General features: G+C 35.7%; 2 protein-coding genes across 2 annotated transcripts; one reads left to right on the top strand and one right to left on the bottom strand.

The window, feature by feature from the left end:
• The first annotated feature begins 1,200 nt into the window (after positions 1-1,200).
• Positions 1,201-10,876, top strand: clic1 (chloride intracellular channel 1). Its single transcript, XM_059350006.1, has 7 exons — positions 1,201-1,257; positions 1,517-1,581; positions 3,661-3,770; positions 4,724-4,849; positions 5,789-5,895; positions 6,297-6,478; positions 6,610-10,876. Exons 2-7 carry the CDS (start codon positions 1,540-1,542, stop codon positions 6,769-6,771), a joined length of 729 nt encoding a protein of 242 aa, XP_059205989.1. The 5' UTR covers positions 1,201-1,257; positions 1,517-1,539; the 3' UTR covers positions 6,772-10,876.
• A 558-nt stretch (positions 10,877-11,434) lies between these two features.
• LOC131984253 (prostate stem cell antigen-like) lies at positions 11,435-14,529 on the bottom strand. The gene is made up of 3 exons (XM_059349104.1): positions 14,462-14,529; positions 13,281-13,400; positions 11,435-11,646 (listed from the first exon to the last, which is right to left on the bottom strand). The coding sequence occupies exons 1-3, from the start codon at positions 14,511-14,513 to the stop codon at positions 11,435-11,437; spliced, it is 384 nt and encodes a 127-aa protein (XP_059205087.1). The 5' UTR covers positions 14,514-14,529.
• Positions 14,530-18,525: the final 3,996 nt, after the last annotated feature.

Below are 18,525 nucleotides of genomic sequence, written 5' to 3' on the forward strand. Positions count from 1 at the left end.
AACTGGCTGTGGGCCAGTATTCAGTTGGCTGCAATATCCTGCCTCACCGCTAGATGTCACTAAAACCTTAAAAACTGCTCTTTTAAAAATACATTTAGACACGTTTTTTTGTCCTTATATGAAGAAGAAAAAAACATGCAGACTGAACTGGAGTATGACTCACATCACAGATAATAAAAAGCTGCTATACTGCACTATAAAATATAAAATATAAGCTACAGGTGACCCTATTATTGTGTCCCCGCCCTATATGTATTACATCAGCATCTGCGTACTGACAAGGCTTTTCTAACATAACCTTTAATATCCTGCACGTTTCTTAACCGCGTTAAGCTTCATTTATAATAAAATGCTAACTTCTGTCAAGCCACGTGTCTCTTTCAAAGTCTTAAAAAACAATCAAACCTCTTCCTTTTTCACCCTGTACCTCAACCAACCCTCCTTTTTCTTCTTCTTCTTTTTTTTAAAAAAATTTCAAAGCCACTCGGCGCTGTTGGTCTTGAACGCCTCTTTATTTGCTGAAAGCTCAACCCGTCATGCACCAGCAGGAAATTGAGGAGCTCTGATGGTGATGATCTGATAGATATATATAATCAATAATAAGGTTAAAGAGGAGATAGTTCACAGAATTTACCCATCTAAAGTTTTTTTTACAACGATTTAAGAAAGACAAAGACTTAAACTGCTCTTTCTGTGAAGGACACCCTGAAGATGTTTTTCATTTATTTTGGTCTTGCCCTTTCTCAACTAAATTATGGGAAGATATTTGTAACCTGATTTCTTTTTCGATTGAACCTCATTTGTCCCTGTGCCTTGAACATATACTGTTTGGTTTCACTGACTTTCCTTTTGCAAAAGAAAAACAATACTATATCATCAATCTCATGATATAGTTGCCCAAATGTCGTTACGTTAATCAAAAACCTTTCTTGTCTTTGAAAATGAAACCAAACAATATATATATTAAGTCTATTAAGAAATCTAGCAAACACGAAAGCCATAAAAACTGAATTTTTGTACACTTTACAATGTTTTTGTATGAAAGCTTGCCTCTGTATTGTTGAAACCCCCTGACGGCGTTTTGTTGGTGTATTGTCTTGTATTGCACCGTGTTGCTTTAATAAAGTTTAAAAAAAAAATGAGGATGATGAGGATGATGATGATGATGAGTGTCGCTGCAGGGAGGCAGGCAGCAGAACTGGGAGGAGAAACGACCAGCAGGCAGCCACAGGCGACAGCGACAACTTTCAACTCTTTGTATGTATCCTCTGCAGACTCAAAATAAGCCACATTTTAACACTTTTAAGCCGCTAACAAGCTGACGTTTCCTTTGTTTGACGTGTGCGCTGCTCGTGTTGCTGATACAAAGTTTAAATTTGTCATTTTCTGACTGGAGTTTGTAGCGGAAGATGGGCTTGGCTGCCTGAGTTTCAAACTCGTTTTCTCGTCTGTGCTTTATTTAGCTTCATTTTAACTACTTTTACACGCGTGTCTCCTGTTTTTCTCTTTAAAAAAGGTTTCGTGCATCAGCAGGTAAAGATGAGCGACGCGAATCAGCCCAAACTTGAACTTTTTGTGAAGGTAAGTGATTCAATGATACCCCCAAAACTAAAAAAAGTGACGACACGGCAACACGTATGTCATATTTATTTATTTAACGGGCTTAAAGCTGCAGATACGGTCTGTTCTGAGGTTTCTTATCTCACCATTTCATCAGTATTGTTATTAAAAGCTGATAAGATGTCTCGCACTGCCTGCATAAAGTCACCTTGCATGCTTTAAATCACATTAATGATATTCATGAACACCTCTGCTGACTCACCGGGTTTGTAAATGTCAGTAAGGCTAATCTTATTAAATGCACGTTAACATCATGGGCAGGCGACTTTAATCTATATTAAGTATGTCAGTAGGTCTGTGTCAGGCAGGTTAATCTCATTTTCTTTGAGCTCAAAACTCTAAATACAGCAAATATGGCTTCCCCTCATGTTCCCACACAAGTTTCAATAATGATTCCTCTGTGTGAACATGTGCACCACCCTTTTTTTTCTTCTTCAGGGGTGAAGGATACAGTTGTTACTTCTCTAAACGTGGTTTCCAGTCTTCAGCCTCCTCAATGACACTTGATAACCTTAAATAACACAAGTTTACTTTCACATTGGCCTCAGTAGCGGAGAGTAAGCGGTTTCCTGTTTTACTGTAACTTTAAGTTTGTGCTGTTGAGGCCACAGCACAAACTCTTAATGGGATATAGAATGACTGAACATGAATTATGGCTTCCTGCAGCCACACAAGGAACATTTTAAAGCTGTATGATCATTTCCTGAGCAGCCGACGAGCTCTGCGTGACTGCAGCAATGAATTATGTTGCTTCTAGACAGCAGCAAAATATTATTTTCTTTTTGGGTTTATGTGCTGATTATCTTTTCCATTCATCAAATCATCGTTTGAGTCATTATATGGTTGGAAAATGTTGAAAAATGTCCATTTATATGCTTTTAAAGTGATTGTTTTGGCCCAAGCAGCAATCAAAAACCCAAGATACTCAGTTTTTAATGTTATAAAGCAGTAAATCTGCACATGTAAGAAGCACAATAATATATTATAATTACACAATCAATCAAAAATTATCTTTTTTAAAAACCTAAAACATTCTGTCTTTTTTTCTGTATAAAACTCAAAATTCAAGCATAGATGGGTACAGAGGAGTCTAACTTTTTAATAAAGTGAGAGCGGAAAGAAACAGAAGTTGTTAAAGATGTGCTCAATTATTTTTTATGATGTTAATATATGTGTATTATCAACGCTATCAGTATTTCAGCTTTTAAATATTGTGATTCTCATCAATACTGGTACAGCACGACACCAGAGAAAATTTGTCATTAATGATTTGATTATTAAAAAAGTTCCTGAGTAATTTGTAAATGTTTCAGCTCTAATAATTTGCTCTTAAAGATTACATTTTGCTGTCATATAGACCTGAAAAGATTGGTTGTTTGACACAATATTAATTCTTAAATTAATGCTTCTCAGTCATGAGGATTTCATCTGAACATAATAGAATAAATTCCTTTATTGTCATTGCACAGAGCGATCCTGACGGTGCACTCATACATATCTAACAAATAGTCTGAAAAAATATGTATTATGAATACAAAAATAAGTGACCTATAAAACAGTAGGATAACTGTTTTATTGCACAAGTTGTTGTGGCCCTTTTCTTTTCCAATGTGATAATACATTCTATTTATCTTTTGGATTGTTGAACAGCAAAAATGAGACATATAAATACATCAAATGGGGATTTTTAAAATTTGATCTCTCACTTTGTCACTTTACTTCGTTCAGTTTCTGTCTTTAAACGAAATCCGGGCTCTGTATGAGGTTTCCAGAGAGTTAAAGGTCGACAGTGGTTGCAAAGTAATAATTTCAAGCTGACTGTGCAGCTTAGTTGAAGAACAAAAACTTGCGGTGCACATGCTCTTTCTTTTATTATATTTCTGTTTAGTTTTTCAACATAAAAGAGAGAAAATCAAATAGAAAAACTGCAAAAAGTGACAGCTAAGGTCCCCCAAATGTGTCTCTACTTAAGATAAACTTGTAAGCATTTGTATGAAAACATGAAATCATTTAAAATGTTGTGTGTTTTTTGTGTCCCAGGCGGGCAGCGATGGTCAGAGCATCGGCAACTGTCCCTTCTCGCAGCGTCTCTTCATGGTGCTGTGGCTGAAAGGAGTCACCTTCGACGTCACCACAGTGGATATGAAGAGGTGAACACACTGAACCTACACGTGTTTATGTATGTGTGTGTGCTGCAGGTTTCTACTGGCACAACAGAAGAATATCTGTTACCTGTTTTAAAGCTCTTAAATTAACTGTGCAGTGAAGGAACAAGCGGGTATTTTTTGTCAAAATTATTTTTTTTGCCTAAATCATCTCCTCATGACGCCGGCCACCTATGGTAAAATCGCCTACATCCTCAGTTGATCAGATCATGTGATTTTACCCCTCTAAGATAATGGCCTATGTCAAGTGTGTGACTTAAGCGGATTTATTATGCCTAAGTCAAAATAAAATGTGACTTAGGCAATTTTTTTAACATGCCTTTGTGACTTAAGCAAGATATGGTAACACTTTATTTTGAAGGTGTCTACATAAGAGTGACTTGAGCATGTCATAAACATGACATGGGATGTGTCATGAACATTAATGACACTTTGAAGTAACATTAATGCTCATGATACTTGTCATGTCATGTTTCTGACAGGCTTGTGTGACTCTTATGTAGACACCTTCAAAATAAAGTGTTACCATATCTTGCTTAAGTCACAAAGGCATGTTCAAATATTGCCTAAGTCATTTATTTCTCTTAAGTTACATAATTTACACACATACTATGACAATAGCCATCCTTTGTAACATCCTTTTTGAGTGAAAGGATCTATAAATGTCATATGTTACACTTTTGGTGAAGTTTTTTGTGTTTCCTGCAAAACTGTTTCCTGAGTTAGGCGATTATTTTAACAGGGTGACGATATTGAGTGTTAAAAGATATTACGCTGCTCTGGCTCTGATTTTACAGACAGCTGGGGAAGTGTTGAGTTTCAAACATGAGTAGTTTCCTGTGGTTTCATATGTTTTTCCTTTTCCTTCTTCCCCTATTCTTCCACCTCTCTCCTGCTGTTCTCTTCTCTCTCTTTCTTTGTGTCCGCCCACCTCTCAGGAAGCCTGACATCTTGAAGGATCTGGCTCCGGGTGCCCAGCCTCCCTTCCTGTTGTACGGCAGCGAGGTGAAAACGGACACCAACAAGATCGAGGAGTTCCTGGAGGAGAATCTCGCCCCTCCAAAGTAATCTCTTCATACATCAACATCTACATACTCTACATCTGGATTTTATGTTGTTGTTTAAGTCATTTTCCAAATATTTTTTTTATCTTCAGTTTCTCAGATTGCTGTTTTTGTCTTATGTGATCATAAATTGAATGCCTTTGGAGTTTCTTTTTTAACAAAAGAAACAGTTATCTATATCAACTTGGGCTTTAGAAAATTTAAACAGGCATTTTTTAAGATATTTTAGGTCACACTTACAGGCCATTTTTGCATATTTTACTCACTATGGTCTCTTTTTTTCACTGCCACAAGTCCTGCACCTCTGTGTAAAAAGCACAAATATAGTTAGAAATGGGGGAAAACATTTTTTTTTGTGCAGTATAACACAGTTACAATGCTATAAATCTCTGCCCTGTTTAAACAAAACAGTAAAGTTGAGAATTTTTGTAACGTGACTGTTGGACTCATATGGGGCATTCATGGCTGCACAGTTGTACTAATGCATGCAGACTTTAATATCTTTTACAGGATCTAGTTAATGTAAACGGTAAATGTTAATTTTTGAGCAAAATTTTAAATGAAACATAGAATACAGTGATTTAATGAAATATCACTATTAAAGCTCAGATTTGATTATTTTTCCTGACAGTGTTCATCACACATTGTTTGTTCAAGAGCAATTTGAAAAATCGCATAATACAGTTTTTTCCTTTTCAAGAAAACCCAACCAGGGGGTTGTGAGGTTCAGAGGGTTAACGGATTAATCAACAAAATAAATGGCAGATAAATCGATATAATTGTAATCATTGCAGTTTATTTGACATCCTTTTATAAATGTTTTTGGCCTAAGCTCTTCACATTTGTTGCACAATTCATTTGTGTGACTTTTTGTTTGTGATGTGATCATATGTGAATCATTATTGATCTCTCTCTCTCTTTTATTATTATTATTTTTAGGTATCTCCGTCTGGCTGCTCGTAACCCAGAGTCCAACACTGCAGGGATGGATGTTTTCTCCAAATTCTCTGCTTACGTCAAAAACTCAAACCCTCAGACCAACGAAAGTAAGTGGATCTAACGTTTTATTAACTAAACATGGACCTTTGAAGTGGAATAAAACTCCTGGCTTCATCCAGACTTTTTACATTTCTTATAGACTCTTATAGTTTTATTATCGGTGGCGTTTTCTGCTGAGCTCCTTCTGTCTTTTCTGTGACGGACAGAAAACCAGCAGGGAGTTAATAACATTACAGCCTGAGCTTTTCTGCCTCAGTGCAGACGGGTCACCTGCTGCTCTTTCACTGTGGAAATGTCACTGTTGTTGGGTGAAACCTGTGTGCTTATTGTATCTTGTACCCACTCAATGAACTCGAATTGCATTAGACTAAAAACAACTTTCATTTATTTAATGGAATCCCTTTAGCTCTTATAATGCACTGTTTTTGAGTGTTTTCTGTGTGCTTAGATCTAGAGAAAGGCCTGCTGAAGGCTCTGAAGAAGCTGGATGACTACCTTGGCTGCCCACTTCCTGACGAGATTGACGAGAATAGCGCCGATGAGCTCACTTCCTCATCCCGCCCCTTCCTGGACGGCCAAGAGCTTACTCTGGCTGACTGCAACTTGCTGCCTAAGCTGCACATCGTGAAGGTAATCTTCTGCTTTAAGCTGAGCAGCGTGGGGGGGCCTGGCTCGGAGGAACAGATTGTAATGCTGAGTCCATGTTTTTGGTCTATAACTGAAGGCTTGAGTCCTCTTATCCTCTCTCTCTCTCTCTGCAGGTGGTGTGTTTAAAATACAGAAACTTTAGCATCCCTGAGTCTCTGACAAACCTCTGGAGGTACCTGAATGCAGCGTACGCCAGGGAGGAGTTCTCCTCCACCTGCCCGATCGACAACGAGATCCACATCGCCTACTCCTCTGTCGCTAAAGCTCTCAAGTAGGAGCACAACAGGATGCACAAGTCATGAACGCACCAGCACGAAAAAACACACCCATTTACTCTCCTGCACACAAACTCTGCAAGCAACCTGGTCGATCTGTATGTCAAGCAGCTTTTGCTGCATCTGAATGCTAATTTTTTTATTCTGCTTTAAAAGGTGATGTCACCTATATATATATATATATATATATATATATATATATATATATATATATATATGTCAATATAGCTGGTTTTGTAGCACCAAACTACACTATTGTGGTGTGCTGTGTTCACACTAAACCCAAAGCAAATTTTTTTGCATGGTTACATAAAAAGTTAATGCAGAGACACAAATATGTGATGCAAATAACACACCATTGTTTGCATGTTTGAAAAAAATTTGCATGCTGCTCTGGTGTGAAAGCCTGTCAGTGATTCTCCTGCAGGGCATACCCTGCAAGATCCAAACTCCATTCAGAAAACAAGCATTTTAAGAGTTGTTGTTTGAAGTCTTGCAGACAGACCTGAAAAAACATTCAGGCTTTTTACACATCTGCATCTTGATATAGTTATTTCGGTATACTTTTGATCCATTTATTGCAATTAAATCACATCAGAATCTGTTTGTTTTGGGGTTTATACTGATGTTTAGTGGAAGTCATCCAGATGCCGTTTCTGAACAAGGCAGCAGAGCATCTGAGGGCTCAATATCACTCCGTGCTCAACTCGGATTTCGCCCTGCTCCACTGAAATCGTTCACGACCCACTACAAAAAAAGACAACCCTTTGTGAACTGCATTGTTGAATTTGCAACAGATGTTTTGTGGTTGCACAATATACGTTCTGGGTCGGGCTCCATCATGCTTACAATCATCACGCTCTGCTCCACTTGAGGTTCACCTCTGTGTGCACCTGACATGACATAATTAGGTTGTCTAATGTATAAGGGACTTTCACAACAGATACAAAGAAGTGTTATCTACACCTCTGCGTCTGGTGTGATGAACGTAAAAAAACCACAAATGATCCCACAGTCAAAAAAGGTGATAAATCTTTGCATTTGGTGTGAACACAGCATCTGGGTTGTTTTGAAATGTTTATTTACGTTGTTTTCCTGCTTTTTGTTTGCCGTGTGAATCAGTTTACATCGGAAGAGAATCATGGAAACACATGGGAGCTGTCGTAAAAACAAACACATTTTATTCTGGGTTTTCCTGAACAATTCACCTCTGTAGGAAATTAATGATTAATCACGTTGCTTGCAGGCTTACATACACACACACACACACACACACACACACACACACACTAACATGAACATTTTCACACACCTAAAACTACAGCCTTGCTTGTGTACAGTTTCCCCATCAGTAGATACACACTGTTAAGTTGTTTCTTGCTCCCTTCTTGTTGTTTTTTTGTTTTTTTACAGTATATCTTTGTATTTTGGGAGGAATTCAACAGACACAAAGCTGCCTACCATAGCAAACTTTCACTATTACCTTGCAAGCCTCGCACGAGCTGATTCACCTCTTATATTCAGTCTTGGTTTAAAGGAAGTGGGTCTTTGTTGGGGTTTTTTTTGGTGAGACGTACGTACCAGCGCCAGCTCACCTGCCAAAGTGTCTTTTGTGGTTTGTCTGTAATCACAAATGCTTCTTATTGATTATTAGTTTGTTACTGAGGGAACAAGGCCATTAACAGCTGAGGATTTGAGATATATTTTTAAGGAAATAGATGTTCTTATTCTTCACTTTCTGAGAGGAAGTGAGGTGCTTTTCCTCAGCGGGCTGCAGACCGGGTTTCGCTTTAGGGAGGCAGAGCTGAAAACAGTTACAGAGACAGGAAACTGTTTCAATAGACCCGGGCTTCCCCTTTCTGCACTCCCACAGCAGGCACGGAGGATTATTCAAGATTTCTGGGCTTGTTTGTGATCCGTCCAACAGTTTGTTCTGCCTGTCATGTATGAAGGATCCTTTAGTGTCGTATTAAAAAGGGACATCAGGTTGAGATTGTTCAAGTCGTTAGAAGTTAGTTAAAAGCTAAAAGCTCTTCTTGGGCCTGTTCTGTCACACGTTTAACCTGAGGAAAAAATGGAAAGTTAAATGTTTAAAATGTACATTGCAGCTTTTGATTGCCGTCCTTTTTGTTAATTTAAGGATAAGGCTGGTAATATTAAGTATTTGTCTTATCGTCAACAAATTTCATGAAAAGACCAACAACATGATGCTTCGCTGCTCAACACTTTATGTTTAAATTCGCCTTTAATCTCACGTAAGGGTTAATATACAGCAATCAGGTCATTGTTGCAAAATATTTCACAATAATCACCAATTTATCATATGGTTACCTAAAAAGGAAATATTTAATGTTTAACAAAATATTGAATTAAAAATGATTTTTATTGCTTCTACTGTAAAAAGAAGTTACTCCAGATTTGTCCCAACAGCTTTGATGACCTGCGCTGTCTGGAAATAAAAAAATAAAAAAAAAAAATTCTGTCCTGCACAGTGAAAAGATGCAAAGAAACAAAACATTCTTCTATTAGAAATAAAATAGAAATATGAAATTCATTTAATTTGTCATATCTTTATTTACTTAACACTTGTTGCATTTATATTTTTACACTGTTGTACGTTTAGTTTAGTGCGCTTTTTTTTCATCTTTATTTTATTTACAGACAACTGTAACAAAAGCAATTTACCCCCCAGGGATCAATAAAGTATTTCTGATTCTGATTCTACATATACACTTTTAAGAATCTAAATTGTAATTTTTGTAATTATAATTTAATTACATATTTCTCAGTAACAACTCGCAGATTAGTAACGTTTATTCTGTTATTTAACCACGTTATTTAATGCCGTTACATGTAACTAGTTTCTCTCTAAAGCTGCTTGTCACACAAAGGGACCATTTAAATGACCTCAGCACGACCCAGTGCTAATCTCCATAATGCCTGATTTTGGTGTAAATTGATTATTATTAATGCAGCCTAACACACATGTGTTGCTCTGGTGGTTTTTTACAGCAGGGCAGTGCATTTGAGAGTTAAAATAAGCTTCATTGGAACAAATGAACATCTAGTGCAACAATGTGGCTCATTAATGTGTTTTTTAAGCTCTTGTGATGGTTTATATTTGGTCTTTTAATGGGGTTTGTTGGCATTTAGAAACTTTTAATAACACCAGACTTATCCTTATATTTAACACCTTGTATACTTTGTGTCTGCAGGCCGTCACTTTACTGCCACACGTATCCTGCAGGATTAATCCACTCTCGTTAGGTCTGAAATAATTCTCGTAAAAGTGGCTTGAAATTGAAACGCTGGGAAGAACTGGAAGCTTTTATTAACTGCAACTATGCAAATTAACATTTATCAGGCTAGAAAAGGTTTGTTATGAGTTTAAGATTATGTGTCCTGTCGCTCAGATCAGGGTGGAGCTCGTGTTAAAATAAAAATTAAACCGAAGTGCAATTTAATCAAAGTGAAAAGTCAATCTCGTACTTGTTCATATTAGACATCCAGTGTGAGTTATTGGTTATTTTTATACTTTAGTTTGATCCATCCACGAGGTTTAATGCAAGTGTTGATCACAGAGATGATATATTTTATATTGACTGAATTGTTGTGGACTTCATCTGTTTTCTAAAAAAAACAAAAAACAAATGGACCAATGTTTTAAGGGATCAAGTCTGAATAATTTCAGCGCTCATGTATTTCAGTATTTCTTTTAAGTTTGGGAGAGTTTTTCACGTCTTACTGACAGACTTGATGCGATTTCAGGGACCATTTAACTTAACATATTCATTAAAATGTTGCTTACATTAGTTTGTTTTTCACTATTTTCTTCTTTTTAATCTTTATGTTGTGTATTTTCTTTGACTTTGTGCATTCCCAGATAAATATTCTAACTTTTCCATGTAATGTAGTCAAAAGCAGTTGCACTTAAAAGTCCACAGCATCAAAAGAAAACAAAGTGTGGACACTAATTCAGTAGATTTAAATAAAACAATGACGATCAAACTAATCGCACACCTGAAATGTATTTTGTACTTTAAAGTCCTTTTCAAAAACACATTTATTAATATGCCAATAAAGAAATATCTGGATAATAAAGTGACAGACGTGTGTTTTTATTATTCACTTTTTTACATGGAGATGGTCAAAAACCAAGATGAAAAAAACAACATTTATGGCTGTAAACATGTAAGTATGGTAATTAAAAAATATATAGGCATTTCAGTCGTTAAAGTTATTATTTATTAAAGGTTTATTAGTTTCAATATTAGGTATGTAGAGACACATGTGATACATGATCAAAATGCAGATAAATTAAAACAGTTTATATCTTGATATTGTGTTATTTTCATTTGTGTAGCCTTACTCGTACACCATTTTACACAACTGTCAAATATATTGTTTTGTTTTAAAATTATTTTCATGTCTTGATTTTTTTTGTGACCTTTTTTAAGAAGATGTGGACATTATAAGCAGGAAAATATCAGATGAAAACGGCCTCTTCAAACCCCTAATTCAACACATTCCCCCTTCTTTATTTAAATCAGGTGTTTACAAAGAACATGCTCATGTGCCTGTCAGTGTGCATGTTTTCCAGGTACATATTTGATATTCTGTGAAGGAGTGAGACCCCGTCAAGACCTCGGTCCCCCTCGTGACTTCAGGCCAGCAGCAGAGTGAGCGCCGGCAGCAGGCAGAGAGCTGCTCGTCTCCAGCTGAGGGCAGCAAAGGACGCGGCGTCGTTGCACAGGTCGGTGTCACAGCAGACGTTGGTGTAGTTGAAGTAGAGGCCTGAGGCGTATTTCTGTCCGCTCACGCCACACTGGGACTGGATGGCACAACTCTTCTCGTACATCGTGATTTGTAGAGCACCTATGAGAGAAAGGAACAAGTTTATACTGGTCACAGAAAGATACACAGGCAGCCACAATAATTAAAAAGCAACAAAAAACAGCTTAATACCCACCGTACAGGCACATTTTTTTGTGGAATTTAAATATGAAAAGTTTGTATTATATTTCAGCTGAATTATGGGACATTTGAAGCCTCAATATTGCATGGCTAGCAGTTGCCTTCAAGTTTGTTTATAGTGTTTCTTTTGCTGTTAATTGGAGTTTATTTATAGAGCACATATCAGCAACAAGACAATTCAAGTGGCTTCACACAAAAAATATTGTCTCTCTACTGGCATTGAGAGACAATGCAGAAACAACACATTATGAAATAACATTTAAAAAATCATTAAAGAGCCAGAAAAAAACAAAAAACAAATACGTTAAAATAGAATAAAACAGGTTTAATAATATTTAATCCTTAACCCTATATATGGACGTATAAAGGAAGGAATTCAATCAATATAAAATCAGATATATTGTATTTAAAGTAAAGTGTTTTGGTGCTATAATTTGGTGTTATTTCAATTTCACATGAATGTTTTACAGTCGTTTCTGCAGTTCAAGGCCTTGAGAATTCTGCACAAAACATATTAATTTCACTCCATTCATTGACATTTAGTGAAGCATTAATGAATCTTAATTATTAAACCTAGTTTGATTTTATATATCTGAAATCATGTAAAGTTGAATTGTTTAATTAACTGATTAAAAAATAGATATTCTCACACTAAGGACCAGTCTCAACATAGATTTTAGATAGGGTTTTCAGTGTGTGTCAAAAAAAAGGGGGGCTTTAGCCTCTGATGAGACACAGTGAATGTTTCGCTCCACCCTCGGAGCCCAGAGAGCTATTTTTAGAGATAATTTGATGTCATCACAGGCATTAGAGAGCTGACATCCGACAGATGAGGAAACCGTGTTGAGATTTGATCCACAGAGTCATTCTTTTTATTTTGTTTTTAAAACTTGTGGAGTCGAGACAGAATCAGGCCTGAAAACTAATCACAATTTTGATTTAAGTATCCATAACAGCAACACGGAGATCAGACGGTGCAGTCTTATGACAATATATTATTATTATAATTATTTTTGACAGTTTTTGTTCCAGATTTCAGAATTTTCTAGGTTTTTCTCATCAAAATCTATCGTCCAAGCCTCTCTGAACTGCCCCAGTACACAGGATTTAGAATAAAACGGTGACTATGACATTTAAATGCAGCTTTAAGAGCATTTTGTCTTTATTGGGTAAACAGTGGGCTCCAATGTCTACACAGTTCTTCAGATGTGGATCTTAAATTAAATTAAAGATATGGAAGATAAGATCAGCACTTAAGCTTAATAGCAGCAGTTTCTCTTCAAATGCCAAACAAAAGTGTCCTAATATATACATATATATTATACTGTGCCAATAAAATGAAAGTGAACCCTTTGTTATTATGCATAATTTATCCAATAAGTATGGTCTGTTCTTCTTTAAAGTCATAGACACTCTGTAAACTAATAACATTCACATAATTGTTTCCAAATTATCATAATGTGATTGGCATGAAATAATGACACACACACACACACACACACACACACACACACACACAGTGATCTGGATCTCACCTCTTTTCCCCATGGCGGTGCTGGACAGACAGCGCTGTCCGGCTGGACACTCCTGAGGAAACTTAAAGCAGTCCAGAGGAGAGATTGCCGGGAACACACAGGTGTAACAGGTCAAACAGGCTGCAGAGAGAAACGCGGGGGAATGGTGATTAAATCAAAAGGTTTGTTAAACCAATCATGAATCTTATGATACTGTGATTCTGCAAAATCGTGATATTTTCTAAGACCGTTATCGTACCGTGAGAATCTCATACAACCCTCCTTGTTGCACCTACTGTAATTAATCGTGTTGCATATAAAGCATAATTAAAGCGTCATTTTATCAGCCTGTCATATCAGCAGAAAGGTTCATTTCCTGCAGATGCAGAGTTGTTTATTTTAAAGGCATTATCTGCAGATACAGATGACATGCTGATATCATCTCTCCCCCCTACATTAATCACAGGTAATTGCTGTGTTGGTGCCCTCTGGCTGCAGACTGCGTTATTGTCTATTGTCTATATACACAGACACAAAGTTATCAAAACTTAATATTGACCAATATATCAGAAGGGCGAGTTATCAGTTGGGGGAAACTTTCTGCGAAATTGATTTTTTTTTGTAATGGGCACTTTTGCAAGGTCAGGAAAACTTATTAAAAAGTTTTTGCATCAAACAAAATAACTTTAACAAATTAATTTGTGCACAAGACAAGCACCTTTGAACATTAAATGCTTTTTTAGTATAAAAATAAATGAGAAATTGCTGTCTAATTACCAGTCCATTTTTCTTCTTCCGGTTCCTTAAAACTGGAAATTTGACCAATAAAATGCACCTTTGCACTTAATGTTTTATACCCGATTTTTTTTTTGTATCATGCACCTAATTTTATTTTTTGTATTTGGTTGGTTTTCATTTTTTAATCTCATATGAATCAATTACAAAAAGTCTTCTTTTTTCATTTTTTTTTTTTTTTCAGAAAAATTAATTGATTCCATCTTAAATGTGAATATTTTCTGGTTTCTTTACTCTTCTAAACTAACTATACAACTATATAACTAACTATACAGTTGAATTTTCTTTTGACATTTTATAGACCAAACAAGTAATCAAATAATCAAAAAAGGAAACATTAGGTACTTGCAGTCCTAGATTTAAACGTGCTCTTAATAATTTTACTTTTTATTAACTTGACCACGTACCTGCCAAAGGTAGAAAACACAGGAGAACAATCACAAGGTGTGAAGTAGACATGATGAATCCAGTGAAAAATCCTGAAAAAACAGTTTTTCAGTTATCGATTAGAGTTGGTCCAAAAATCCCCGATCTGTTGGGGCGTTACAGCTCCGTCATCAAACTAACTGCTGATCCGATACGTCCCACAACTCATTCATAAATTAAATTTGTCTTCGTCTTTGAAGTCAAAGCCCACACCCTCCGTCCTTTTCTTCCTTCTTTCTTTCTTTCACTGTATTTTTGTATTAAGCAGATAAAGTGTCACCTTAATGCAGTTTGTATGTCATCAAAGAGTTTTTCTCTTGTTTTTGTCTTGAATATTTTGTCCAGAATGTCACTTCAGCAGGCAGCGTCTCCTCCCTGAAACTTCTAATTTAATTTGGAGAGGAAATTATGATCAGCTGACGGTCTGAAAAGGAGATATATACTTTGTTATTTGGTTGATTTTCATTTTCTAATCTCATATGAAGTGACCTTTCACAATAAACGCATCCTTACTCTGATTAATTCATTTAAAAACAGACAGTTAAGAGCCTGGTGCTATATTTAAAGGAAGTGAGGGACAAAAAAGAGAGAAAACTAGGTGAGGTGCATAATGACAAAAAAAAGTCATAAAACACAAAGAAACATAAAACACATATAAAAACACTTAAAAATACTGATTTTGGGCCTTACACATCTCATTTATGACTGTAATAATATTTTCAGTTATTTGCAGGCATAACTTGCCAAAACCAAGTTGGTGTAAATTCACTATACATGTAAATAGGCTGTATAATATTTTAATTTCTTATGTTTTTCGGCTGTAATTATCTTTATAAGTTCGATTTCTTGTAGCTTTGAGCTAGGCCTGTATCTAAAGAATCCAAATGGCTTATGGACAATTTTAAAGGTGTTAAGAAAGTTAGTTTAAGTGTTAATAAGACATTATTTGTTGTGTTTAATTGTGAGACAGAAGCCAGAAAGCTGCTAAGAAGTGAGAAAAGACAGAGACAACTGAAGTCAGCAGAAACAGTCAGCATCTTAGAAAGAGAAAGAGGCAGAGAGAGAAAGTCAGCATGTCAGAGACAGAGAGGCAGTGAGCTGGAGAGCGAGGCAGTTTAACTGAATTATCCTTTAAGGCGTAATAGGAGACATGAGGGCAGCACGCAGGACGGTCTGCTGACAGCAGTCTTGTGATGGAGTGAGCCAAGCGGACTCAGACTGAATAAGCTGTTTACCGGTTGTTTAATTACACACCACAGCCGAAAACCCTGAAAAAACACCCTTAAAATGGTGACAGACTCCTGTTAGATTCAGATACAAACTGTATTTGATTTCTCATAGTACAGGTTCGTTTTTAAAAAAAAAAATCAGGATTATTTGTTGTAGCTGAAATGTCCAGTGGGCTTTTGACAAATCATAAAAGTCCTTTACAGATATGACTTGACATGCAATTTGACATGCAAGTGTGCGTGTGCGTGTGTGTGTGTGGATAAAGAAATAGATTTTTGAATAGTTTGGTTTGCACATCTGTCCTGATGTGCTGCTGACTTTACAGATATTTTTGGATTCACTTCTCTCAAGGAAATTTGTAAATTTCCTGCAAAATGAACACCTAAATTAGTTCCCTACTGTAAAGTGAAAAGTATCACATCTCATATTTCAGCTTTTACATGAGCTTAGAACATATATGCATTTTTTTACTCAACTTTATTTATAAAGCACCTTTCATACAAACATGCAGCCAAAAGGTATTTGTCCAGAAACAGAAAATTAATAAACAGTGATATTTTGTAAGACTCAAAATTTCAACATAAAACAATAAGACAATAAAATAATATAATAAATACATAAAATAAAAATAATTAAATAAAAATAATTAAGTATAATAATAAACATCTGGGATGACAAATGTGTAAAAAAAACATTTAAATTTAAGGCTATAGCTATAAATATAAATATATAAATATGCAAATAAAAATATGTGATGTATAAATGTTGCACTAAAATGTTAAATAAGTGTTATATAAAGAATTGAAAGGTAAAATACTGTATTCACAATGATTGAAAAATAAACAATACAAATTTAAACTGGCAGTGAAATTAAAATGCAGATAATGGATCTATTAAGGAATTATTTTAAAACCTAAATCTGTAATGTATTGCCTCTATGAATCAATTCTAAGAAAATAAGGTCTATTAGTGCTGGCTATATTATAATAGATGAGATTCTGAGGTCACATTTTTAATTGTAGCAGAGTAGGAGGAGACTTTTTGTTGTTGTTGCTTTTTTTCCAGACAGTGTGGTAAACCTGCTGATTCTATATTTGACTGGGATGTTTTGTGTGCTGGCTGAAGGATCTCAGTGGACAGATGGTGTTCTTTAATCCTGTCTGTGCCCTCTACCTCCCATCCTCCACCCCCCTCCATCCATCCATCCATCCACTATTACATCAACCTCACATTTTTCTTTTTCTTCCTCTGTGCACAGAAATACACAGATAATTTGTCTCTCTTGCTTCTTTGTCACCAACTTGCCTCTGTATCTCTGACTCTGTCGCAGGTGATGAACAACCCCGGGCTGCAGTAACTCAATCCAGTCAGTAGAAGGGAATATTATGCTGCTTTATGAGTGAAAAAAAAAACATGTTTATGTGTGTTTATGTCACTAGTGTACAATTATCTGGCACATTTAAGCAATATGCTGTTTCCAAAGGATATAAAGCTTTGTCTCTAGTGTCTGGTGAGGGTAACTTGTTTATCTAACAATAAACAGTGTCCAATATCATTTGACCCACTTTTCGGGAAAAGCCAGATTATTTTTTTTGACTTGTCACACAGACAAAAAACAGACAATAACTGAGGCTCAGTAATACATCATATGGGAACTCAACCTATGATAACTTTGAACAGAAAGAGAGGAGAAGGATAGCCTGATGGAATAAACCAACTTTGAACCTTGTATGGTTTATGTAGCCATTTGTTTTTTGGTAACAGAGGTGACAAGACTTAACTATTTGATTCACAGCAGACATATCAGGTTTATATTTAGAGGGCAGATACAAGTATATATAGATGGAGCTGCTGATACTGCTTCTGACCTCACATAAACAATGCATCAGGATTAATGGAAAAAAAAAAAATAAGCGTCCTTAATCCTAGAAAATCTCATAGAAATAATCCAATCTATCATCAACTCAGTGTCTAAATATGAGGAAAAGGTTAAATTGTGTCAAAAAATTAGATTTCATCAACTGGGGCTAAATGGTTAACTTATGTTAGAATTTTTTCAGTTAATGTTAAATTAAACTGCTCTTTATTGCTCCAATTTGATTTTTCCTAGTAATTAAGTTATCTATGTTAATAATTAGTTACAGTTTTCCCTAAGCCCTCAAATTGGCAGTAGTCACCTTAAAAATCAGGCTAAAAAGAAGCTAACACTAACATAAGCAAAGTGACTAACGATTCCAATAGGCTACTTTAGCCAGCTAATGTTAATTTAAACTGCCTTTTATTACTCCGATGTTTCCTAGCTGAGTTATCAGTACTATTAATAATTAGTTATAGTTGTCTGTAAGCCCTTAAACTGGCAGCAGTCACCTTAAAAATCAAGCTAAACTAAAGCTAGTGCTAATGTTATATGAGTAACGACTAATAATTCAAATAGGCTAATTCAACCAGCTAATGTAAAATTAAACTATTTATTACTCTAATTTGATGTTTTTCTAGTTAAAATAATAACTTATCAATACTTTAAGCCATCTAATGTCATATGAAACTGCTGTTTAATGATTAAATCATCAACACTTTTAATTAGTTGCAGTTTATTCTAGGCCCTCAAAATGGTATTTATTAACCTTAAAAACCAGTCTTAAAGCTAGTGCTAACGGTGCTAACGTTAGCATAATAGCATAACAGTTAGACGTTGTAATTGTCAGTTGCCGTTAACGACCCCAATGTCACTAACGTTACTAAAGATGCATCAAGTAAATGTTGATGTCAGATGCATTTTATCATCTTGTCTATAAAATGACATTATTGTTGTATT

Source organism: Centropristis striata, chromosome 14 (assembly GCF_030273125.1).
Source record: "Centropristis striata isolate RG_2023a ecotype Rhode Island chromosome 14, C.striata_1.0, whole genome shotgun sequence".
In the NCBI taxonomy this organism is placed as follows: Eukaryota; Metazoa; Chordata; class Actinopteri; order Perciformes; family Serranidae; genus Centropristis; species Centropristis striata.